At 52.1% G+C, this 23,968-nt stretch overlaps 5 protein-coding genes across 6 annotated transcripts in view; 2 read left to right on the forward strand and 3 right to left on the reverse strand.

Moving 5' to 3' along the window:
* Positions 1–42: 42 nt before the first annotated feature.
* Positions 43–1,849, reverse strand: TRAPPC4 (trafficking protein particle complex subunit 4). The gene is made up of 5 exons (XM_052783825.1): positions 1,646–1,849; positions 1,394–1,568; positions 1,207–1,310; positions 986–1,112; positions 43–518 (listed from the first exon to the last, which is right to left on the reverse strand). Exons 1-5 carry the CDS (start codon positions 1,818–1,820, stop codon positions 440–442), a joined length of 660 nt encoding a protein of 219 aa, XP_052639785.1. The 5' UTR covers positions 1,821–1,849; the 3' UTR covers positions 43–439.
* Positions 1,846–3,906, forward strand: RPS25 (ribosomal protein S25). The gene is made up of 5 exons (XM_052783826.1): positions 1,846–1,960; positions 2,140–2,235; positions 2,778–2,961; positions 3,349–3,447; positions 3,842–3,906. The coding sequence occupies exons 1-4, from the start codon at positions 1,958–1,960 to the stop codon at positions 3,441–3,443; spliced, it is 378 nt and encodes a 125-aa protein (XP_052639786.1). The 5' UTR covers positions 1,846–1,957; the 3' UTR covers positions 3,444–3,447; positions 3,842–3,906.
* Positions 3,907–4,523: 617 nt separating this feature from the next.
* Positions 4,524–7,971, reverse strand: CENATAC (centrosomal AT-AC splicing factor). Its single transcript, XM_052783824.1, has 9 exons — positions 7,612–7,971; positions 7,376–7,541; positions 7,240–7,302; positions 7,017–7,081; positions 6,482–6,587; positions 6,104–6,134; positions 5,604–5,693; positions 5,364–5,496; positions 4,524–4,871 (listed from the first exon to the last, which is right to left on the reverse strand). The coding sequence occupies exons 1-9, from the start codon at positions 7,932–7,934 to the stop codon at positions 4,826–4,828; spliced, it is 1,023 nt and encodes a 340-aa protein (XP_052639784.1). The 5' UTR covers positions 7,935–7,971; the 3' UTR covers positions 4,524–4,825.
* Positions 7,972–9,834: 1,863 nt separating this feature from the next.
* Positions 9,835–12,658, reverse strand: FOXR1 (forkhead box R1). The gene is made up of 5 exons (XM_052785812.1): positions 12,610–12,658; positions 11,481–11,695; positions 10,902–11,170; positions 10,282–10,514; positions 9,835–9,863 (listed from the first exon to the last, which is right to left on the reverse strand). The coding sequence occupies exons 1-5, from the start codon at positions 12,656–12,658 to the stop codon at positions 9,835–9,837; spliced, it is 795 nt and encodes a 264-aa protein (XP_052641772.1).
* Positions 12,659–15,201: 2,543 nt separating this feature from the next.
* Positions 15,202–23,968, forward strand: part of BCL9L (BCL9 like) — a 70,965-nt gene continuing 62,198 nt past the window's right edge. For both annotated transcript variants that reach the window (XM_052783827.1, XM_052783829.1), the window contains exons 1-2: positions 15,202–15,244; positions 15,888–16,068. The gene's annotated coding sequence lies outside the window, so the exon portion shown is untranslated. The remainder of the gene's footprint in view (positions 15,245–15,887; positions 16,069–23,968) is intronic.

The following is a 23,968-nucleotide window of genomic DNA, read 5'->3' on the forward strand; positions in this document are numbered from 1 at the left end:
CACAAATTGACCCTGCCAACAGCAAACAAAGGGCCATCCACCTCTTGAAGGAGCGTTTATTACTTCTACACAGAAATCCTCTGCAAAACTATAAGTTAGAGCTATACAGGAAAAATACATATGTACAATCATGAAACAAAAGAAAAAAATTGATTGTGGCCAGGCCACGGACCCGCACCGTATCTTTCTTCACTCAAGGGCAGTGGAGCCACAACAGCAGAATAAACCTCTGTGGCCCAGTGTAAACAGCAGTAATGAGTCTGTTTAGGGTAAATTTCACAACAAAGGGGATAAAATAATATCTTGGGAGATAATGAAGCACGTTTTGGGGATACACAGTCTCTGCTGTGGGGGAAGAGAACTCTGGGAGAGGCCAGTCAGGGAAGAGAGAGGTCCTGCTCTTCGGAGAAAGGAGTCCATGCAACTGGCAAGGCTTTCTCTACGATCCAGGTCCAAAGGGTCCAGCTTTCTCTGCCACCTCCAGAGCAAGTTTCAAGTTCTGATCAAACAACTCGCATCTGAAGCAGTCAGAAAAGCAGAGGGGGATTACTTTACCTGCGGAACCAGCTAAGGAAGGTGGGATCTCCACATCCTTTGGCTCTGCATCCTCCAAGGAGAGATTCTGTAAGTCACAAGACGGCAGGCTGACCGCTGTCAAACTTTGGCCTGGCTGTTAATTAAGATTAAAGCTTCTTGTGTGGGCTCCAGGGTGTCATGATTAACTCTATCCCAGCCAAAACCAGCACACAGGTTTACATTAGGACAGCGGCGATCGTACCAAGGAATAGCACCTCCCACTTCCCCAGCAGAACAGCGCTGGAAAAAACACAGGTCAGCGTCCTGTCCCTGCAGCAGTGTGCTGTGTCTTCTCTCAATCTCTGGCTCTGCTTTGCCACTTACCTTAAGGGCAGTCAGCGTTTGTTACTGCATGGGCAGAAAGTGGGGAGGGGCTGCGGCCATGTTATTAAAAGTAGGCTTTTCCTACCTGATGGGCATCTCCAAGGAGTAGAAAGGATTCTTCAGAGCGAAGTCAGAGTAAATCTCGTAGATCTTGCGGAGAAGGGAGTCGATCCCTGCCTGCCTCGGGTCAGCAAGAACCACGAATTTGATCCCTGGAGCCATGGTGACAGGAGCGTGAGGAAGGCCGAGCTCTGGGACAGCCCCAGCGAAGCAGAGTGGTGCCAGGTGCCCAGGGCCAGACAGTACCTGTCAGTGTCTGGAAGCAGTGCAGCTTGAAGGTGTCGGTCTCCAACATCTCGATCCCGGAGCTCCCGATCTCGGGGGACAGCTGCGACCCGATGGCAAACAGCCTGCGGGGAGAGGGCCCTCAGCGCCCCCCACCTCCTCCGCCGCCCCCGCCCCCCGCTTCCCGTCGCGTCCCGCCCCGGCTCACGAGTGGAACATGGAGGCCAGCATCAGCTTCTCGTTGGAGGAGAGGCGGTGGCGGCCGAAGCGGATGGACACCGGGTAGTTGGCAGGGTTGCCCAGGAACTCGAGCACGTCCTTCCCGTCCGCCGTGAAGCGCCCGTTGACCTCGGCGCCGTTGATGGCCAGCACGGCGTGGCCCACTGCGGGGACAGCGCGGCGTCAGTCGGTCGGTCGCCCGGCCCGGCCCGGCCCGGCCCGGCCCGGCCCGGCGCCTCACCGCGGATGCCGTCACGCTGCCCGAAGGCGACGACGACGCGCTCGTCGTGTGGGCGCAGGACGAGGTCGAGCGGGAAGCTGAACGTCTTCTCGGTGTCGGCGCGGGGCGCGTAGTGGTCCAGCTGGTAGATGAGGCCGCCCGCCTTGTTCACCACGTAGACGCTGAAGATCGCCATGGCGCCGGCAGCCCTGACTCGGAAGTGGCGTCACGCCGTGCCCCGGAAGCCTCCCGAGAGCACGGGGCTTCCCCACGCCTCGCGCCCGCCGCTTCCTTTCTCGGCCGACATCTTGAGGGAGCAGCCGCCGCCGCAGCATGGTGAGCGCGGCACCGCCGGCCGGGCTGGATGCCGGGGCTCGGGGGGGCGGGCGGACCCGCCGGGTGGTGGGAGCGGCTCCCTGAGGGCGGGAGGACCCTGCGGAGTGCCCGGGGGGGGGGGTCCCTCCCTGCTCCCCGCCGCTGCGCTGACCGTCCCATCCTTCCCCCCCCACCCGCAGCCGCCCAAAGACGACAAGAAGAAGAAGGACGCGGGCAAGTCCGCCAAAAAGGACAAGGACCCGGTCAACAAGTCCGGTGGGAAAGCCAAGAAGAAGGTAGGAGCCGGCGGAGCCTGCGCCAGCGTGCCTGCTGAGGCGGCCTCGCTGGCGGCAGGCCCCGAGCCGCGGCCCTCGCCCCGGAGCCTGCCGTGAAAACCCGGAGCTGGGGCGGGGGGGATGGCGGCCGGGCTCACACGCTGAGCAGAGCAAAGGGGTACGGGAGCCCGGTGGCTCAGAGGAGACTGTTGGGCTCCCCAGGCGTGCGGCGTGGCCGGACCTAAAGAGCGGGGGTCGGGGCCGGGTGGGTGCAATAGTGTTGTTAGAGGGGCTGTTTCTTCATCTGGCAGCAAGTTGTGCGTGATGGTGTTAAATCTGAGTAACCAAAGGCTTTGCTCCTTTTATTTGGAGATACTGTAGGTATTATCTGCAACACGTATGTTTACAAAGACAGTTTGGGGCGCGTCATTAGTCCTTTAATCAGGGATGTGATAGGGAGACATTGAATGGTGCAGTTCTTGGGGCATCCTAAAGCTCGATCTTTTGTCATTGCTTAGAAGATGGCTTAGTGAGTTGTTGGTTTTTTTTCTCTTTTCAAGTAGAAGTGGTCCAAGGGGAAAGTGAGGGACAAGTTGAACAACCTTGTCCTGTTTGACAAGGCTACCTACGACAAACTCTGCAAAGAAGTGCCCAACTACAAGCTCATCACACCTGCAGTTGTCTCAGAGAGACTGAAGATTCGAGGTTCTCTGGCTAGGGCTGCCCTCCAGGAGCTGCTCAGCAAAGGTAAGTGCTCAGAACTGGTAAAGAACAGAAAGCTGCTTGAATTGGATGTTTTCTTCTCCTTGCTCACCTAGACAACTTTTTGCAGTGTGTGAAGTACGCAAATTGGCATGGTTTTGATGAGCCACTGCCTTAGCCTGCATTTCAGAAGCGCTCCAAAGCAGGGAGTAGAGGCTCCACTGCATTCAGTGGCATCGCTACAAGAAGAAGATGCTGCTAGAAGTACAGTCTGTGACATAACTGCTGCCACACCTGAACAAAAGCTTTGTATAAGCATGTGTAGTATTGGGTACCCTGGTGTTTCTGATGGCACGTTGTCTGGTCTGCTGCTCTAGAAGGGTGCACAACATCCTTGGCATCCTCCAGTACTCACATAATTTCTTTTCATAGGTTTGATCAAGCTGGTGTCCAAGCACCGAGCCCAAGTGATCTACACTAGAAACACAAAAGGTGGAGATGCACCTGCTGCGGGGGAGGATGCATAGGGAGGTGAGGCAGCAGGCTCTGTGAAGGAGCAGGGTTGTGCTTTGTCAGGAGCTAAAAAATGGCTACACGCTGTGTAAGGGACAAATCCCAGGTTGCTTTGCATGGGCTTCAGAGGATGTCGCTTGCACTCCAAGCAACTTTCTGGGTGGCGTTACTGGAAACACCAGCTCTCCAGATTTAGAGTGATTTGCAATTTTGCCCCTGTTGCCCCTCGGAGGAGGAAAGCCGTGTGTGCTCTCCGGTCTCTGAGGGCTGCAGGGTACATGGGCACGTGTCCTCCCTGCTGTCGCAGGGCACCATGACCAAGTGTTCTTGTTGGAACAGAGCTTTCAGACTGTTTGCTTTCTGCTAGCATGCTTTGACCTGGTTGTCTGATTCAGGACTTCTTGCTTTGCAGGTTCGCCAGTGACCTCGTCAACAATGTGTCTCGTGTAGATGCACACAATAAAATTATTGAAATAATTTTTCCTTCTTTTTCAAGAATGTGTATGTTGCACTATTGCTAGCGGATTCTGGCAGGCATCATGACTGTCTTTCTCTACCAGCCCATTTTTGTATTTATACAGTGTTACAGATGTATCGTGAACGTGCTTTTGTATTGTGAAAAGGGAAGGAACTTTTGCGTCACCTGCAGCAGCCAGTGATGTTAAACTACATTCAGTTCTAGGACGAGGAAAATCAAAGCCCATTTCTTGCATCGTAGGTAGGGAAGGTGCTAGTGGGGTCTTTTCATTATTTATTTAAACTCCCTCTAACCAAGCTGTGCCCACAGACCTCTGTGTACAAGGCAACAGCATCTGTCAGGTCAGTGTTGGGTGGAGGAGCGTAGATACACAGTTGTAAATAAGGCTGTAAGTATTTTATTTAAATTAAAAGTAAGAACTGCTCACAGCAAAGGTCTTTAAGGCCTCCTTTCTTCTACTGAGGACTAATTAGTCATCCTTTAGGTGAGGCAGAAGGACTGAAAGTAATATAAAATAGAATGAAAACGTCAAGCGTGTGGCATATGTCGCCCCCAGAGCGGGCCCTGCACCTGAAACAAGTTTCAGTTGGTCTAACATTTAAAAAAAAAAAAAATAGGGCAAGATCTGACTTTGTGTAGCTTAAGACTTCAGAAATCGATGCCTGGATTTACACTGCGTGTCTGTCACAGGGGGACTGGACCTGCTGCAACAGCCCCTGGCAGAGCAGCTTTCAGTAACGGTGCTCAACTCGGTACTATGCTGTGGTCACCCTGCCTTCCAGGGGACTGAACACATCTAGATGTATGTATTAAATAAGAGCGCTAAACTTGGCGGCAGCAGCAGCACTGACAAAGCTGCAGCTACCTACAGTCCACCTTTTTGCAATGGTTGGAGTTTGGTTTCCTCAGTGCTCCTGATCATCTTTTCCTCTTCTTTTCCCCCGATTCAGTCCTAAACTGATGCCTGAAAGAGAGCATAAAAGTCAGAATGCAACAGTCTTTAGAAAGAGGTAATGAACGCTGCCTCATCTAACACAAGATAGTGCTGTGCATAGTGTTTTAGAACAGAAGCTCACCTTTTTTTTTTTTTTTTTTGTTATCTTGGTGAGCTGGAGCAGTCTCTTCAGCTAGCCGACACAGATTTTTAGCATATTAAAAGGCACCAGTGGGACAGCACATGGGTCTGAAAGGCGAGCCAAGCTCAAGGAGGCAGACACCTTTGCATGCATGGCCTCTACAGCCGCCGCCATGCTTCACCTCACAAGTCATGTGTGTGCTGCTCTGGGATGAGCACAATGCTCTGCCCGGATTGAGCACTGCGTGGTCTAACTCTTTCATGTGGCAAGACATGTCCTTACGCTTGCTGCTGCCACAAAGCCCGCTCCATGAGTAGCTTGCATGGAAGGAAGCTGCAAACCCTCTGCTCGACATCAGTCCATGCTGCCCTGAAGCTTACCTGGACTGCCACCTCCTGCCGTGATTCCAAACCCGCCCGAAGGAAGGGAGCCAGCTGTCGCCCGTCTGAGAGGTATGGTCAAAATTGGCACCAACACGCTCTGCTGGGAGCTTTCTCAGCTTCTGCTTCTCCTCTAAACAAATATTTTATTCAGCGTAAGTTTTTCAGTCAAATGGCTTTTGATTCTTTACTGTGGTAAAGTGAATGTAAGGTTAACTGAAATGTATACAAGCTGCTCACTTTGTTTGAGAAATTCCTCGTACGAAGGTCCAATTTGTTGTTTACTTCCACCCTCTTCCTCTTCCTCTGTTAGCCATGGGGGTTTTGCTCCTAGAAGTCACAGGGAAAATGTGTTTAGCCACTGAAGTTATCCTAAGCTCGAGATGGGGGAAAAGCATCCCCTCTGCCGCTGTCCCAGCAGCTCGCCCTACTGAAGTAAGCAGTGAAGGAAAAGTAAACTTCGGGCTTTGTGAGAACCAAAAGCTGGCTTGCCTCGGCTAAGGCCATGGTAGATCACACCCCAAACCACGCACTCCACATAACAGCAGCACCAGCAGTGTTTTCACAATACAGAAGTGTTTTCTCCTCCTGTAGTATCTTAAATATTAGCAAAAGAGCGAGCACCTCCTGGTTATGCTCTGACTGCTTCAAAATTGCTTTACATTACCCCCGTCCCACTTGCAAGCCAAGAGTTTTCAGTAAGGCAGCAGCCAACCGAGTCACGAAGCAGGTGTGATTACCTGTGTGAACATTTCCTTTCCCTTCTGTTTCCTGTTAACAGAAACATAAAACACTAATGAGAAACTGATGCTTTTAAGAGTCTCTAAATAGAACAGTATTGGGTGCATTCCCTTCCAGAATCGAGTTCTGTTACCAAAAGACAGAGGGAGGCTCTTCTCTCCTTTAAGGAGCATTTTGTTTTTGCAGGGCACTTAACGTTTGCTTAATGAAACACAAGTTAACACCGGATGACCGAAACTCTCAGCTAGTTGCTCACCTGAATCTGCAAAGCTGCCTTTTTCCGCGACGGAGATTGCAACCCCTTGTTTTGCATTGTAACGTGCTGTACGTAACTTGCAGTTGAATTTAAGTCACGCTCCTCAGCAAGTCACCCCTACCTGGTGGCCGATGAAGGTCAAAGCCTGGCCTGATTCCATCCAGTTTAAGTCAGGTCCCATTTGCATCCCACTCGGGCCAGGCTGCTCTGCACCATGAGAGAAGTCCCTGGAATAGAGAGGCTGAGAGGTGAGTGACAGTCCAAGCTGGGCAAGCAACAAGTGTCCAGAGGTTTCTGGAGCAGAGTTTGCAGTTGTGTTCGGAGAGCTTTGCAGTAAGACGGAAAAGGAGAAATGTTCTTGGGGCACAATAACGTTAAACGCTTGTATGTTATCGCCGTGCTTGCTCTTTATGGCCATTAGCGCTTACCTATGAGCATGCAGACGGGGGAGTAATCTTTCTGCGGCTGCAGTGCTTACCATAGTCTAGATAAAAGTTCGCGATGGATCTGAGCGAGCGCAAGATCCTGGGCATGAGAGCATCAGCTCCGGCAGCAGCAGGCGAGCAAGGCTGTGGCTGTGGCATGGTCCAGCGTTTTAAGCGGGGTGCGGGTTAGCAGCAGTTTAAGGGAAAAAAAAGAAAAAAAACGGTTCTCACCTTCCGGGTCCTGCTGGGGGGCTGCAGACCGAAGGTCCCACGCAAAGCTCTGGCTCTGTTTGAAGCTGAGTACGATTCAGGAAAAAGGGACAGTGTTTCTGGTATCGAGCAGAGCCCGCCCCCGCCACCCCGCACCCCGAGCGCACCCGGTGCCGGTGGGAGCGTGCAGCCCCGTCCCCACTCCCCACCGGGGTGCAGCCAGGGCAGGATACGGCTCACCGACCTGGAGGGCAGCCTGCACCGTCTCCCGCTGCCTGCGCTCGGCTTCGCGGATGCCGGCCGCCATCTGCGGGGAGGGAGCGGGTGAGGCCGGGGCCGCTGCGGGGCCGGGGCCGGGGCCGGTGCGCTGCCCGCGGTACCTGGCGGATGCGGTCCTCCTCCCGCCGCTGGTGCGCGGCCAGCGCCCGTTCTAGCGCCCGGGCGAAGCGCTCGTACTCCTCGGCCGGCACCAGGAACCGCTCCCGCAGCGCCGCCTCCGCCCTGTTCTCCCGCCAGAACCGCGTCGTCTCCCGGCGGTGCTCGGCCCTGCGGGACACCCGTCAGCCGCGCTCCGCCTCGCCTCGCCTCGCTCCGCCGCTCCCCCCCGGTCGCCTACCCGGCCAGGTGCTGGAGCAGGCCGGCCTGCGGCAGCGCCAGCCCGCCCCGCCGCCCGTCCCGCCGCACGCCGCGCCCGCAGCACAGGCACCAGACGCGCCGATCGTGCTCCGCCGGGTCGTAGGGCCGCACGGCCCCGCCGCCACCGCCCTCCTCGTCGTCGTCCTCCTCCTCCGCAGCCGCCGCCGCCGCCCGTGCCGCCGCCACCTCCTCCTGCAGCCGGGCCAGCGCCTCCCGCAGCCGCCGCCGGTGCGCGGCGCTGTACAGGTGCCGGCGGCCGGAAAAGGAGGTGCGGCGGCAGAGCCCGCAGTAGTGCACCGCCATGGCGGCCCGGCCCCGCCCCGCCCCGCAGGGCGCAAGCGCGGCAGGCGGGCGCGGCGGTGACGGGCGCCGGCCCCGATCCGGCGGGGAGGGGCGGGGCACGGGAGCTACCCCTGAGGGCCCTTAGGCGCAGCGGGGCGAGCCACGGGCCCGCCGGCGTCGGCCGTAGGGCTCGGCCCGCAGTCCCAGCCCCGCTGCAGGAGGTTCAGGCTTGAGGCTCGCCGGAGAAACGCTGGCTTTTCCCTGACGGCCGGCTGGCCTTGCGCTCGGTGCCCCGGCCCTTGATCCCAAGCGGGGAGGCGCGAGCAGCGTTCTCCCCCCGGCCGGTCTGAAACGTGGCCCGGTGTCGGACTTTTCTCATTAGTTATTATGAACGCTCTCTGGAGGCACGTCCTGCGTCTCTGAGACGCACCGACCTCCCGCCTTTCGACACAGCCTGTCTAGTAGCACCGGTCGGACGTCCACCTTTGTTTCCCTGCCCATCCACAGCTCTACCAAAGTTTTAAGTGGTTTGTCATTTTTTTTCACGTTTAGTAAGAGCAGAGGGTGCTCGTGGCCTCGTCTGGCCTGGTTGAAGGAGAGTATCTGAACCGCAGCCCCAAGGTTGCCTCAGTGCTGCCATCCCGTGCAGCCAGGCCTTCAGAGACTGTTCACCTTAAAGCAGGTCTTGCTCACAGACAGACAGACAGTCTGTGCTGTCATGTGGGGGACTGACAGCCATCTATCTCCCTCCCTCTGACCTCTGCAGCAGCTCAGGTGATGTTAGTGCTCAGCTGTGCACACCCACCCAGTGTGGTGGTTTGCACGCTACCGTCCGAGCGCATGCATTTAGCCTTGAGCTAAATCAACTCACTTGTAACACATCAGTTCTTTTACGCTCTCGTGAGCACACGGGTGAAAGGAGCTGATCTCCAGGGTGCACCCAGCCTGCCCTGTCGAGCGGGTTCGGATGGGCTGTCCCCTGGCATCCTCTCCCTGTGGGTCAGGTCTAGGATACCCGCCCGCAGTGAACTCCAGAACTTGCATCATGATTGTGTGCTGTTTGTCCCGTCAACAGGGTGCCCCGGCTCCTGCTGCACACGGGACTGATACTGGACATAACTGGACTGATCATGCTTCGACTCGAGCAACTGCTGCAGCAGCCAGGAAGAAGGTACGAAAAATCTGCTCTTCTTGAATGCTAGACACCTGCTACCTGCCTGAATTCTGGCCTGGGGACATGATTTTCCTGCCCCTTCCTGGAGAAGCAAGTAAGTCAACAACACAACAGCAAGCTCTGACTGTGTGGTTTTTTAATTTGTTGCACCCTTGCCTCTCCAAAGATACCTCTCTCCCTTCTCGCACTCTGCCGCGCTCCCTGATTTCTGCCGAGTGAGCGTGGCAGAAATTCCAAGCAGCCTGCCCAGCAGTTATGTGGATCCTTGCCTGCTGGTTTTACAGCTGGGCAGGCACATGCAACAGCTTGGAATAACATCTGTGTGGTAGGGGCTCTTCTAACACAGCCAGCTAAAGCATTCTCTGCTCAGCCTCTGACCTGTGGGCCGAGACCCTTTGTTAGGGGACAGATCAACCTTCTCCTGCAGCTTAACCCTCTGCGCTGCAAGAACACTGTGAGAGGCAGCAGCTTGTGTGGAGGACTTTGTGTTAAAGTTGTAGCGGGTGCCACATGTCAAAATGCCTCTGCAACTTGAGATGTGTGCAGCTGGAGCAAAAACTTGCCTTACCGAAGGAAATGAGGTTGGTCATCTTTCTCCTCCGCACCTTCTAAATTTGAGTCCTTATGTCATGATGCTTGTAATTTCCACATGTGATTCTTGGGAAGCTACCTGCAACAGCACCTGAGAAAACAAGCTTGGTTTGAAAACACATGGTACGTGTTTCAGAAGCAGGGAGCCAGAAGGAATCATAGGCCAAACAGAGTTCTCATGAGATCTGCAAAAGAGAGAGCGAGAGAGAGGAAGTCATGATAGTTACTTGGAGCGTAATGACTGCTCGGGAACTGATGCTACAGCCTCAGTTCTTACCCATATTAAACTGATAGGTATTGTATTGCTGAGCAGTGTGATACCGAACTGAAGGCTCCGTGTTTTACTGTAGTCTGGTTTGTTTCTCTCCCTGTGCTGGTTTCATTAAAGAAGGGTTCTTGGCCGGTCTGGTGATCAAGCCCTGTTTGTGGGGGTATCTCTACAGGGATCTCTGAGTGTCTGGCGTCATCTCCCAGACCTAGGGCCCTGCAGCGCTGGTGGCTGTGTACTGGCTTGGGTGCCCACCCGTATCCTTCCTGCTATGGGAATCTTGTAAAGTCTGACTTGCTCTGCATTTTGCAGGGCTCTGGCCCTCTGAAACGTACCCGGTTTGCTCATGCTTTGGCGCACCAAGTTGAGAGCCTCTTTGGGCAGGGCCTGTGCTTCCTCCTGAAACTTTCTGCGTCCTTCTGGAGTCAGTTTCCACAGGCAGGACTTGCGGTTTCCCTCGCCGCACATGAAGCCGGTGGTTTTCTCAAAGCAGCTGCTGAAGCACAGGTTGTGTCGGATCGTGTTTTTCCAGCCCTCTGGGGCTGTTTGAAAAAATGGGAAGTGCTGCCTGCGGAGAGAAAAGAATTGTCCTGAGCTGAAGCACTTAGAGGCTGAGACAAATAAGAGAATACATCGTATCCGAGCAAGGGAAGGAGGAGAGGGTCCTCCTTGACCCCTGTGGTGTAAGGATGGCTGGCGCAGTCGAGCACTGTGTTTTCCTAAGGAGGGTAAGACAAAACTAAAATGCCAGCTCTTGAGACTCCTGGGTTTGGGTGTTGACAAAGAGGGGGAGCAGTTTTCTCAGCGGCATCTCGAGCCAAAGGCAGAGCTAAGACCCAAACGCGAGTCCTGGCTGCCACATCCCCGCTCCCCAGTAGATGATCAGAGACTCCTGTACCCCTCATTGCCCCTCTTCCCCTCATTCTGCACTAGGAGCTGGGAGAAGAGTGGGTACCGCATGAACTGGTAGATCTGCTGCACGGTCAGACTGCCACTTGTGCTGTTGCACAGGGCGAGGGTGATGAGGATGCAGTAATTAAGGGGGGGACGGGGCCAGCCTCCCTCGATTTTGGTGCTCATCTGCCTGGGGGACTTGAGCTTCACACTCTGAGGTCTGAGGACTGTGGATTTCCAAGGCATCGGCATCGTCTTGAGTTCAGGAGTTTCCGGCATCTCCTGAGGAACTGGGACGTCCACACGCAAAGTGTCTTCATCCTCAGTAAGCTGAGGAGAGGAAGGAGAAAAAGGATGTGGATATATTAGCCCTGCGTGGAATGAGAGACAGGGATACACTGCTTTGTTGTGGGGGAGGGTGGGTCTGGTGTATGGAAAGCTCATGTACTTTAAATTTCAGCCTCCATCCCCGCACTTTGTACTCTCAGCCTGTTCGTCAGACGGGCTCTGTGCGTTGACTAACCCCTGCTGAAATGGGAGGCAAGAGCTCGCAGAGCTGTTGAGTGAGCTCATTTGTTCTTGCAGGATCGTTAAGCGTGCACAACGCCTAGGACTGCCCAAGCAGTTCCCTTTTTTGTACCTTTCCAGCCTCACTGGAGGATGACAGCACATCCTCCTCAGAGCAGTCCAAGTCGGAGTAGTCGCAGGATGTGTTCGGAGAGGAGGGTTCTGTGGCACCACCAATTGAGGCCATCAGGCTGTTGGATCTGGCCGGGTCTACCCCAGGAGTCCCGGGGATAGGGCAGACCAGGCTGGGGTTTACCCACATCCACAGGTGGGGCTGAACACCAGGTTCTAAGGAGAAAGAGAAATGTCACCCTGTGGGTCCTACCTGAGGACCATTTCTAGACCCTGCTGTCCAGAGGCAGGCTGGGGAAGCTCTAATGCAACACAGATCCCAAGGCAAAGGTCCCCAGTTACCTTCTCATCCCTCTAAAGAGTGTTTTATTTCCTGTTCTGCATACAGCATGCATGTCTGTGCATTCTTGCACTGCTGCGGCCAGCCCGAACAACGGTGTTCAGCTCTGAAATTTTACTTTCTTTTTCCCCTGTAAAGCCAGAAGAGTGTAAATCACTCCTTTCAGTCCTCCTTTCCCAAGTTTATCTACCCAAAAGGTTGCATTTGGAGGGAAGTGCATCTGCAGGCACAGCTATGGGATTATATCCTTGTCCTTGAGCAATGGGCTTCAGCTTTTCCTAAATAAGCATAGAAAAATTCCAGTCTGGACACAGATGTTCTGGTTGGCAAAAGAAAAGCCCCTTTCCCAGGCCATTCCCTGAAACACTGCTGGCCTCTGTAGGTAATACCAGGTCCCAGACTTACCCCTGGCATCTGGCAGTGCCCCCGGCAGCGCCCCCGGCAGCGAGCACCCGTGTGCTGAGGGGTCAGCTTACCACTTCAGCATGCGATGGCGCAGCGTCTGGTCAGGAGCTGGTGGTGGACATGGGGAGCCCAAAGACACTGTGGCTAGCTTGTATTTTTTCCATTAGCCTCATTTGCTATAAGCTGCACACTTACTTTATACGTAATTGCAGACACTTCTAAGGTGATCTGATCCCATTTAAACATAAAGAAAATGGGCTTTTTGTTAACTTCCAGACAGGAACTTACTATTTACCAGATTTTACAATTTTCACCTGAGTTTTGGAGATGGGAATCTTTTTAAAAGGAAGCCAAGTCAATCAAGCAAGACCTCTGAGGCCCTTACCTTGCAGAAACTCTTCAGCAGTGACAGTGAGTTTGAGCTCCTCTGCCATATCCCAGTCCTCAAGGCCTTTTTGTAAGTGCAGGCTTTCCCAAAATGACTTGTTTTGAAAACTCAAGTACATTCTCTTTGTATGGCAAAGTAATCTCCAGGTGCTGAGCGCAGCGGGATCTGCGAGGGTGGCACAAAGAATCCACTGAGCTTGAAGTGCTCTGTGTGCCGAGAGAGTTGATTTCGTATTTTTTTTAAAAAGGATACCACACAGGTGGGTGAAAGGCTGGTCTCTGTTTCACACTTCTAAATACCTATTAAAGCCCCTCCCGTGAGTAAATGGTCCATATTGGGGGAGTAAGCAAGCTGATTGAGAATAAGATAGGTGGCAACACATAGGCTCTGTTTTCTGCCCATTTACTTTGCTAGAGCCTTGGTAAATGAGCTATTCCTGTGTTCATTAGGCTAACTTTTTTTTTTTTCCACTTCCGATAAAATTGCAGCATTACCTACACTCTGCAGCAGACTACCCTGACCTGAGAACCCAAACGTCTGTGGAAGCAGGATGGATCTCTGAAGGGATGCACAGTGTGCTCAGGATGTGTTTGCAGGTACTGGGGAGCTCCCTCATCCTGCTTGCCTGAAAGTAGCCGGTTTTAAGACTGAAAACTGCTTTACATCAGCCCAGGCAAAATGCTGAGGGGGTACCACAATGGGGGAAAAGGAGCCAGGTTAAGCAGATGCTGGGCGTGCTTTCCCAGTGTGTCTCTTAGAAACTTTTTGTGCAGCTTGAAGACACAATCTAAATTCTGCGCCTTCCTGGATCGCTTTTGTTTGTTCGACTATACCTTTCACGCAGGGCCCCTGCCTAATCTGCCCCAGGTATTACGAAGGAAGCGATGTGGTTTGTGCTGTTCAGGGGTGGTTGTAACACATGCTCATCCTATTCGCCCACTCTCCATCACTCTTCTGCTCGGGGGGCAGGGGAGGTAGGTGGCATGGGTGGAAATGGAGTAGCTACAAATCAAAATCCAAACCTTGGCTTAGTACCAGCAGGCAATTAGATTTCAGACTCTCTACATATGTTGACCATTTTGTAGGAGGACGCAGGTTATGCTCGTAGCGGAAGAGTACATCAGGGACTTGCTGCCCGTCTGTTGCAGGGAGATGGACAGAAAGAGGCTGGTTTTGGCAATTGCTGGAAGAGATTGCACTGTAACGTTAGCGTCATGGTGTTGGGAGAATCTCGGCTTAAAAGTGAATTCCGTGACCCTTGCACCAAAGGTTTGGCTTCGAGTTGTTTGGTTTTTCTCTGCGTGATGAAAGAAAAGGGTAAGGTGCTTTTCCCCACTGCAGGCTTGCTCTGCAGTCCTTTGGGCCAAATGTTCCTGCACTGTTTGCTGTCACTGTTCTCACCCTTTGTGTATTTGCGTCTTTTGAGATGGGCTGTTGAAAAATAAGTCAAACACAAAACGAAGATTTTCTTGGAAAGGTAACCTTCAAAGGGCAGAGAAGGATCTGGCATGCTCGATTTTGCCTCTTCAATAAAAGCAGGCACGATAGTTTGTACTGTGTTAAGGTTTGCTTGGTTCTTGTTAGGCATTCCACAGACATCAAGTCAGTATGGCTTTGCTTTTGCTAGATGCAACAAACTACAGTCACCTAGCTTTTTCCACCCTCGTGTGACAAAGTTCAGTTTTTAGCAGAGACGACATGCTCCCTGTCAGATTCCTCAGGTGTGAGCAGAACCTGCTTGGTTGGCTGCTTTCCTCAAAAAAGTCTGAGCACGCCCCAATCAAAACCCTTTCCCTGTCCTGAAACTGGAGCCTGGTATTTGACTTGGGATGTGTTGCAAACAATCCAGCTACTATAGTTTAATAATTTACCACATATCGCTCGACCTGTCGCACCACAAAGTTGCTTTTCCCTTTCTATCCAGAGTGAAACTCTTGCACAGTGGTGTAGGCATCAGCTGAGGCATAGTAATTCATTAAGCCTGTGATTGTCTACGTGCACCCTCAATTGATGCCTCACCTACCCACATAACCTTTGGTACTTCAACAGTAAACTCGCACAAGAGTGCTAGACTGGATGCAGTTATGTTAATAACCTTAGACCAACGTGAGTATTTCTGGGGGGAAAAGAAGTCCTGCGATAGCTAGACCTTGTGTGCAGATGAAGTATCTTGACCTGCTTGCCCTTCAGCCAGGCATGGCTTTTGAAAAGCAAGCTGGGCAATGTCTGAGGCACTGATATGGTTAAAAGAATAATATTTGGGGGTGGACTTGTCCGCAGGAAGGACTTCGTTCTCAGTGCTGCTTTCCAGGATCCATCCTGGGAAAGAGCAGCCTGGCAGAGCTGGAGGAGGATAACCAGCCTCTGTAGCTTGGCCACAAGAGGCCGTGTGAGCTGGCATTTTGCAGGGAGCAATTGAATTCACCTGTAGCCAGTTCAGAGCCGGTACCCCCGGAGTTAGGTGGGGGCTATCCAGCAAAAGCTACTACAGAGCAATAAAGGAGATGAGAAACAGCTGCAGACCTTCTAGGGCTGCTAGCAGCAGCTGGCTGCAGCTGATCAGAGATTCCTTTCTCCCGTCTTCCCCAGGTTTCTGTATCCTCAGAGAAGGCTGTACTGGTCTGTGGAACTGGTAAGTAACACGAGGGGAGGGAAGGGGTAGGATATAACATAATATGATCTAGTGCTCCACCCCGAGAAGCCCTGAACAGTTGTACTCAGACCCTCCCCAAACAAAGATGCAAAAAGAGCTTGCTAATATTTCCTGCCTCTGCTGCAGGGATGGGAAGCGTTCCCCCATGTGATAACGTTTACCTCTTACTGGTAGAGATTTGAGGCACTGCTCTAACACAAACAGGTAAAGCAGGGAAATGAGCCCTGTGGTCTGCCCAGTCCATGTAATGAAGCTAGCAAAACTGGAAACAGAAGCGTTGGTTTCCATCTTAAAGCCTAAGAATGTTTTAAATACATATGGTTGCAACCATGGACGTTTCCCTTAAGTCTAGGAAAAGGCTAAAGCACCTTAATTTTGCCTTTGGCCATTCAGTTGCTGAATCCCAATCCCATTGGTTTGTATACTGTGTGTTCTGGGTGGAAGCATCATAACCCCTGAGCTCTGTCTTGCTACCCCTGCTTTCCCAGGGGAGCGGGATCTCGATCAGACTGATAGAGCCAATTTGGGATAAGTAAAAATCTAAGACTGCTGATTCCTTATGCCCTATGGTTTAACCAGAAGCTCACGCTTGCATCCTAAAGCCATTTCATTTTTCTTTCAGTCCCCCTTTAGCTTCGGAAGGTGAAACAGAAGTTAGAAGAGAACCTGCTGACACGTGCAGAAGGCCAAAGTAGCCAGCATCTCTATCTGCATCATGAAAGGAGCTGAAAATGTAGAGAGGTGACAAGCTGGACGTGTCTTGGCTCAGGACGTCTGGATTCTGCAAAGCCAGCTCTTCTCAGGTGAGCGTTACCTGCATGGAAGCCAATTGATGGGTTAGTTTCACAGAAAACCAGTCTCGCCTACTCCCACACACCTCATAACCACAAGAACTACAGGGAAGCTTTGTAAGCACACAGGTTGGGGTCAGGGGGCAAGCGCAGTTCTGTTTCATTGCTGATTCCCATCTCCTGGCCTTTCAGATTAAGACTTGTTTGCAAATCGAGAGAAAAGACATTTCAGATTCGAGGAGTAACTGCAAGCGTGCTCCACTGCTTCTCAGGGTGTCTGACTTTTGCATGTGCGTTTCTGCGTGTGCGTGGAAGGTGTGGGTAGGTGTCTTTGGCCAGGCTTACGGCTTCACGTGAATGTGCTGTGCGAGGTCTTCTTGGCAAGCCAGAGAAACTAGATTTGCTCCTGTTTCTGAAAGATGTTGGATCCGAGCTCACTCTCTCCCCTCGAGACAGGGGAGCTCTGTAACTTGGCTTCTGACTCAGAGTTGTTATTCAAGTCTGGCTCAAATGGCTCTTGTATTCCACACCTCCTGAAAGCTTTGAATTTGTATAGTGGGACATCTGCTTGTCTGTGGTGATATGAGGGTATCATCTCTTGTCTCAGCTTTGCCCAGCTGATGGTGTTTGTATAAAAGCAAGCTCAGTGGACTTGGCAGGGGCTCTGGGCTTGTGGATACTGGTCATGCCAATCAACTGTGGTTTTTATATGTGTGTGTTTGTGTGTATATATATAATTTTTTTTTTCTGGTGGTAGAACAGAGGTTAATTTCCAATTAAGTAATTGGTACTTTTCCCCATCTTCCTAGTACGGGGCGTACAGTAGGTGCCTGGCTTGTCCTCACACAGTGCCACTCCTGCTGTGTTGGCATTGCTTCAATTCCCCATGCCACAGCAAGTGGCTGATGCTGTGACTGTAATGTAGAAAGAGCTCCCGGGATTTGCGTGGGCCAGGGTTAAAAATGGTCCTCTCTGTTAAAGAGAGGCAGCGGGGAAAGTACGGACGAGCAGGGAGCAAGGGAACACAAGGCAGAGAGAAGGCTGTGGCTGCTGAGAGGTGGTTGCTCTGTCAGCACTGGACCGGGGGCTGTGTCAGAGTGCCTGGTTAATCCTGTGGATGACTGGTTGTCTCCATCGGTACTGTGGGTAGACGCTGCTGCCATTGTAGCTGTTCATAGCCTCCTCAGGACGTGAGAACACAACAGACGTACTTGATGAGCATCACAGCCTTTTTTATTAGCCGTATTCTATTCTCTCTGAACAGATACACTATTTTTCTGGTGGGGGAAAGGCAGCCTCTTACCCCCCATGTCCTCAAATTCTGTGAAGTTGCAGTAAAAGAGCTGAACTCGGGTCTCTGCCCCTCCTCCCTGATTTTTAAAACCACTTCAAAGGTGAGCTGGCGGACGATTGAAGCGACTGGTTCTGCCGGGCTCACCGCCGCTCACCTTTCCTGCCGCTCCCCCACAGAACAAAGCGCAGCGCTTCCCTTTGATTTCCCCCTTTGAAAGCCATAGGGGACAGAGTCTGAAACGCTCTGCAACTTTTTTGGCAACTCTGCTCCTGTACCTTCCTGAAGCGCTGGGTGGATCAGGACAGGGCTCCAGGGAGGAGACCTTGCTTGCGGTTAAATTAGCCGTCAGTGCAGGCTGGCCGATGGGATGCTTCATCCCTCCTGGGTGTTGCAGCTGGAATCCCCCCCAGCTTTGCAGGGAGGGCGAGCTAATGCATGCAGCAAGGGGAGGAAGGAGCCATACAGCGTCTCAGAGTTGGTGGCTTTGACCAACACACGCTGGGGTCCCAAAGCCCAGCCTGGCTGCCCCTCGCCTGCAGTAGGTGCCACCTCCCGGCTCAGCTGCTGCCCAAGGGAGGAGTCTGCCCTATTGTCCATTTTGCGTGCTTTCTGCCAAGAAGAGAGCAGAGCATGTGCTGCCAGTCTCCTCCCAGGTGGGAAGGGGAAAACCAGTGAGTGCGTGTGCTGCAGCCAGTGCCCAAGGCACAGTCTGCTCACTGTCTCTGCAAGGGACGCTTCTTGTCACAAGTGCGGGGCTGGATGGAGGGGAGTGTAGGAGAGCAGGGCTTGTCTTTGTGATGTGAGTTTCCAGGCCTCCTCCTGGGCTTGAGGCCTTGAGATGTTTGCAGAGCTTTAACACGTAAGGCTGTCGTTTGCAAGCAGGCAGTGATGCAGGCCATCCCCGTGTCATGTGAAGGGGGTGAAGACCACCTAGTACTGAACCAACAACCTCACCTAAGTGTCCCAGAGCTCTCTTGTCTAAATACAAACAGAGCTTGTCTCCACTCAGCTCGCGAGATGACAAGATTGTGGCTTGCAGCAGTGCAGCTGCACGGCCAGCACGTGCAGTATTTAGTGAAAAGTGATGCAGGTCATGGCTGCAATGCTCAGAAACAGTGGGATGCTGACTCGGTGCAGGGAGCACGGTAATAAAGCAGTAGCAATTGGTTGTGTTGAAGGAAGTACCAGATGACAGATTAGGGCTAAGGTTAATAAATCTGATCTCTGTTATGCTGGCGAGACTCGTCATGTTTTATAGCCGGTGTCACTCTTGTATGTGTTGCGGAGCTGCAGAATTGAGAGGAAACCTCCTCTTGCCTGCTGGTTCATGGCCAGGCTGGATGCCTGTACATGGCTTCTTATGGGACAGTGCTGAAAATCTAACTACGTGTGTGTGTTCACCCCTCAGCCCCTGGGTATGAGAACTGATGCTGGAATCACATTGAGCTGCTTATAGCAGACTGACCCGTGTATCGGGGCATGAGCCTTTGCGTGAGACCACTCTGTGTGATTCAGCCTCACTCGTCCTGCTAGTGGAGAGTCACTGAGTTCAGGAGGACCATGTCACTGAAAGTTTAGTCTTAAAAAAAAAAACCAAAAAAAAACCCCCCTTTTCTTGTTACTGCCGCTTGGAACAGGGATGTTGTGTCTTTAAGGCACCCCCTTCTCATTCCCGTAATACCTCAAGGCCTCCGAGTGATTCTGGAGGAGAGGATCAGTGCAGGAGTTTAAGGCATCTTTCCCTGCCCTGCTGCACTGCTCACTTACTGCTCTGAAGGCTGTGCTTTGCCATTTCCATGGAAACCATTAGTTGCTAAGCAACTGGAGCATCATCTGTGCTGAGCCCTCGCATCTAATTATCCCATCACAGTGGCTGAGAGGGGCTGGGGGGGGATTAACTCCTCTACCATGGCAGATCCATTGACAACACTTTAGTCACATTTAAAGGGACATCATCTCCCTTCTGCCACACTTAACGACACTCTCTTTCTCGGGCAATTACTTGGTTTTCTTGCATCATTGGACTATGAGGAGGGATACGGGTTTCTGCGAGCAGCAGAGACCCCGTCTGTGCTCATGGCATGTGCGCGTGGAGCTCTGCTGGGAGCTCTTCTTTCTGTCCAAGTTATGCAGGGTGCATTTAGCTGTATGTTTGGATCACGCAGTCCTTGCCTTGCAGACTCTGTCCGGGACGTACTTTTAGTCCTCCGTATGTCTCCTTTGTGTTACCATCACCTCAATGCTGCACTTATGTTATTGTCTCTGTCCCAAGAGCCTGATGCCATGTCTGTTCTGTGAAGTATTGCTAATTTTCCAGAACTCGGCAATGGAAGAGGTGGGCAGCTTGCTGTCTTCGGTCTGTCTGCAAACTAAAACAAACATTGCATAGCTTGATATTCAGTTCAGTATTGCCTTACCGTTTGCTGCTGGGAGGGCTAGAGGTTGTCTTCGAGGAGCACTGAAAGTCTGAGGCATAAAGTAGCAACTAAGGAAAATCTCATTTCCCAGGCCTCTCTAAGTGGACAAAGCCACCAGCTGACTGGTGAATTTTGAACATTCAGATGAAGTAGTCTGTCTGAGAGCTGATTCTGATTTTGAGTTTGCAAATCCAAGGTTGATGTTGCGCAGGACTTGGTCTCCCCACTGTGATAGACTGCATCTGGGTGAGGTTCCCGGAGTTCGGAGGAGAATGGTAGCAGTTTGAGTTACCTTCAGACAAATGCCTGAGCTTTATGAAAACCTGACTGCACCGAGGTCCATGCTTGGGTGAATTGTATCAGCTTCTTGCCTGCTCCCATCTGGCTGGATAGGGAAGAATTTCTCAGTTTTCACTTTCTCCCGGGAAATGGATGCTTTGTGATGTACTAAGGTGATGACTTTTCTAGCTGCTGGATCACTGAGAATGGGGAGGTTGGTTAGAAAGTCGTCCCCCCCCCCCTTTTTTTTTTTTTTTTTTTACTGTATAGGTCTGTGAACCAGCTGAGTGTTACTGCAAAGCTGCCCGGCAGTGATTGTATAAATAGTGAAGACAGAGCTTCTTCAGCAGGAGGGTGGCCCATCCTTACCTTTGAAAACAAGAGAATCCCTAATACCTCTCCAAATTGCCGTTGTTTCTGTGTCCACCCTTGAACTGTAATGTCTTTCACTGCAGCCAAAGCCTGCAGGCACTATCCAGCCCTGGCAATATGTTGTGCCAACCTGTTAGCAGTGCTTCCACCCCTCTCCATTGGCACGGGACCAGGGCCTGCAGCTCTCCGAGTGATCGGGGGGGCTAGGTGGGGTGGGGTAACTTGGGAAGATGGAGCAGGTGCCCCCCGTCTTGCTCTCAGGGTAGACTGCTGCTGCTGCTGATTATTATTATTAGGGCTCTTGTAATGGTTTTGGGGAGGACAGGTGGAAGAGAGAGACATATTTTGTCGTGAATATGGGAAATGTAATTAAAGCCCACATGTTAATTAAGAGCTGGAGGGGAGAAATAGATGGATTTCTGCCTGAAGTCTCATTGGCATTGGCAGTTGGGCGCTTTGCATAATGCTAATAGACAAGGAAGAAAGGCTTTGGAGGAGAAGCATGGAAGATGGAAGTATTGCGCAGAGGTTCCTGTGGCTTGGAGCGAGGCAAACAGTGTAAAGGAAAAACTTTGTTCTCTCCAGCCGAGGTTGGGAAACTGAAAAGAGGAACGGCGTCCACAGCCTTTCGCTTTCAGCCCTTTGGTGTAAATTGGCCCTGTCGAGGCTCACAGGGAGATGGTCCAGGCTGGATGACCCACATGTGTTTCTCTCTGGCCTGCCTGGGCACGTCCCTGTTCCCTGCATGGGGATTTTCAGTCCCAAGAGTGTTAGACCAGCACACTCATCCTCTTAGAAGTGGATGTGAGAAAGTTCCTGAGCTCCCACTGCCCCGTCGACGGTGGGCATCCCAGCTGAGCCCAAGTCTCGTGCAGCTCCTGAGACGGAAAGTGAGAATATCTCGTAGCTGCATGCAGATCAGGGCAGCTGAAACCTGCTCATCTGCCCCTCTGGAAATGTGCGAGAATGCTAATCAGGTGCAGGTCTCTGGTGGTTTCGGATGCTCTAATAAGGAATTTAGTGCTTGCTTTTTTCTCGTGGGTCAGGAGTCAACAAGATTACAGCTCTGCTGCTTTGACAGGCTGGTGAACGTCAGGGCAGGCATAATGGGAGGATCTCGTAGGTTTGGATCTCGGACTCTTTCTGTGTAAGACAGAACTGCAGAAGTGCATTGGGAAACGATATCTGCCCTGTTCATAGTGAGGCATTAACGTATTTAACATAGGGATCCTCCGCTCCTTCAGCTGTGCCTGTACCCCATTACCATGGGTCTGAAGAAGGGAAAAGGAGCTGGCTTCTACATGTGCTTCATGGGCAGCTGAAGCACCATATGGGAACCAGGGTGGAAATGAGTGGAGCGGGTGTGAGTGTAGGGGAGTCTGATGTACCTGCTTACAAGAGGGTACTGCAACATCTGAATGGGTCTGTGAGAAAAGAGGGTGGTGGTCTGTGCGCATGTGGTGCTGTTTGGGGGAGTAGAGGATGACTCTGCTTCTTTGCAAAAGTGAGAAGAAGGTTGTCTGCACACCGAAATTAAGGGAACTGTTCAAAATGTAGTTTGCCATGTGTTGGGGGCTCGCAGGGATCAGGGGAAGCAAATGTGCCACCCTCTGACTCACACACGAGGTCCCAGAGTCAGGAAGGAGTGATCTAAAAGCTGCTTGAGCCATGTGCTGAATGTTAATGAGGCAGGCAGGGCTCACAAAAATGCTGCAGCCCAGCTCCTGCCGCCCAGCTTTGCTACCAGTGCGGCTGCTTCCCTGAAAAGAGCAAAAGGGCTTGTGCTGGCAGAGCGTGCCTGCGGACTTGAGCGTTTGTGGCTTGGAGAGCGAGGCAGCCTGGGAGCTTTGCAGAACAGAACAGTTTGCCTGCCTCCTCGCTCCATCCACAAGATAGGTGAAAAGCTCCCTTTGCACCTGTAGGTTTACTCAGTGGAGAACGGCACCCCTCTATTTGAGCAGAGTGTGGCAACAGGCAGAACCAGGGCAGCACTCAAGGAAGAGCATCACAGCTCTCATCCATGGAGCAGGATGCGTTTTGTTTGTAAGAGTGTCCATGTCTATCCTGGTGGATGAACACTGCTGGTGCAGCACACGTAACTGCAGGCACACAGTGCCGTCGCACAGTGGTTGGGACAAAAAAGAAATTGAAGTGAGGGAGGGAATTTACGAAGATGGAAAGTCACTTCCGAAGTTGGAATTTGGCCAGGACGCCGAACTGAGCAGCCCAACTTCCGGAAAATGTCAAGGGATTTGTAACGGCTTGTTTGAAATATGGTGCTTGAGGTATTGCAGTTCCTCCCGCATGGCTAGCTGGGTGGGCGGGAGGTTTCCCGGCTATCAGATGGCCAGCAGCGTTTGCAGTTTGCTCCCCAACCTGCAAGTGGAACTGGGGAATGTCTCACTCTGTCTGCTAGTTTATACTGCATCCTTGCTCTTCTGCTTCACTCTCGCATGCTCTTTCTCGCTTTTCTTTTCATTTCCTTTTGGCATCTCAGGGCTTAAAGTGTTTCCAAGAAGAACTGAAGTTGGGAGAGCAGCAGCTGAGGAAGCCTGCCAAATGCTCTACATTGGTTGACAGCTCTTCTTAAAACCAGATGGTTACTAATTAAAAGGAGTCAAGTGAGGAGGCTGCATTGGCCTTTCTATTTTTTTTTTTTTCTTCTTCTTCATCTGAAGAAAAGATTTCATGACCTTGGAGGAAGATCATCTTCCTCTCTTTGCAGGGATGTCCTCTTCCAGTGCTTGTAGTCAGTGGTGATCCCAGTGCTATCTGCTGGGTGCAGGATCTTTCTGAAGAAGCAGGCTCACTGTTTGCTCTAAGCCTAAGGTAGCTGCCATGGGAGGTAGGACAGAAATGCAGTTGTAAAAAGAAAACAGAAAGCGGGAGAGGAATTTGAAATATTGGGAAGACCCCTTCTCCCAGATCTTCTGCGGGTCCTTTCCTTGAAGCCTTATATTATCAGTAGCAACAAGCCTGACGTTGTTGTGCTGCCCTTTTGCCGAGTCTTGCCATCCTTGGGGATCTTCTTGTTCCTCAGCCTGCTGCACCTTTCATGCAGAGGGGTACTTGAAACATGGCCACTCTTGGGCCACCCGTGTGCACATGGGCTGCTCCACATGGCTTTTCTCCTTGGTGCTGGGAGCTGGATGGCTGGGAAGATGAAGGGCGAGCACAGCATGTTTCTCTCTTTATTTTCAAGAACATTTGGTTTCTAGAGCCAATTTTAACAGATGCACTGTCAACGCTTAACGGTTCAACCTCATGTGGAAGAACTGTGTATGAGGAAAAAATGTATTGGCAGTAACAAACACCTCCCACTCGAATTCGCATCCAAGAAAAGTGTAGCAGCTTTGTCTCAATTAACTTCCGGAGATGTGGTCCTCCACAGGCTCCCCTTGCCGAAATCTCGCTCCTTCCTCCTGTTGGCATTGCTGCTGCATGGCTGGATTTTGGGAGACTTGAACCAGGGCAGCCAGTCGTTTCTTCCACACAGGATTGCCAATAGGAATACACTTTGGTACTAGACCCCTGATAATTTTGCTGCTAG

The sequence above is a fragment of the Harpia harpyja genome, chromosome 4, assembly GCF_026419915.1.
Source record: "Harpia harpyja isolate bHarHar1 chromosome 4, bHarHar1 primary haplotype, whole genome shotgun sequence".
NCBI classification, from domain to species: Eukaryota; Metazoa; Chordata; class Aves; order Accipitriformes; family Accipitridae; genus Harpia; species Harpia harpyja.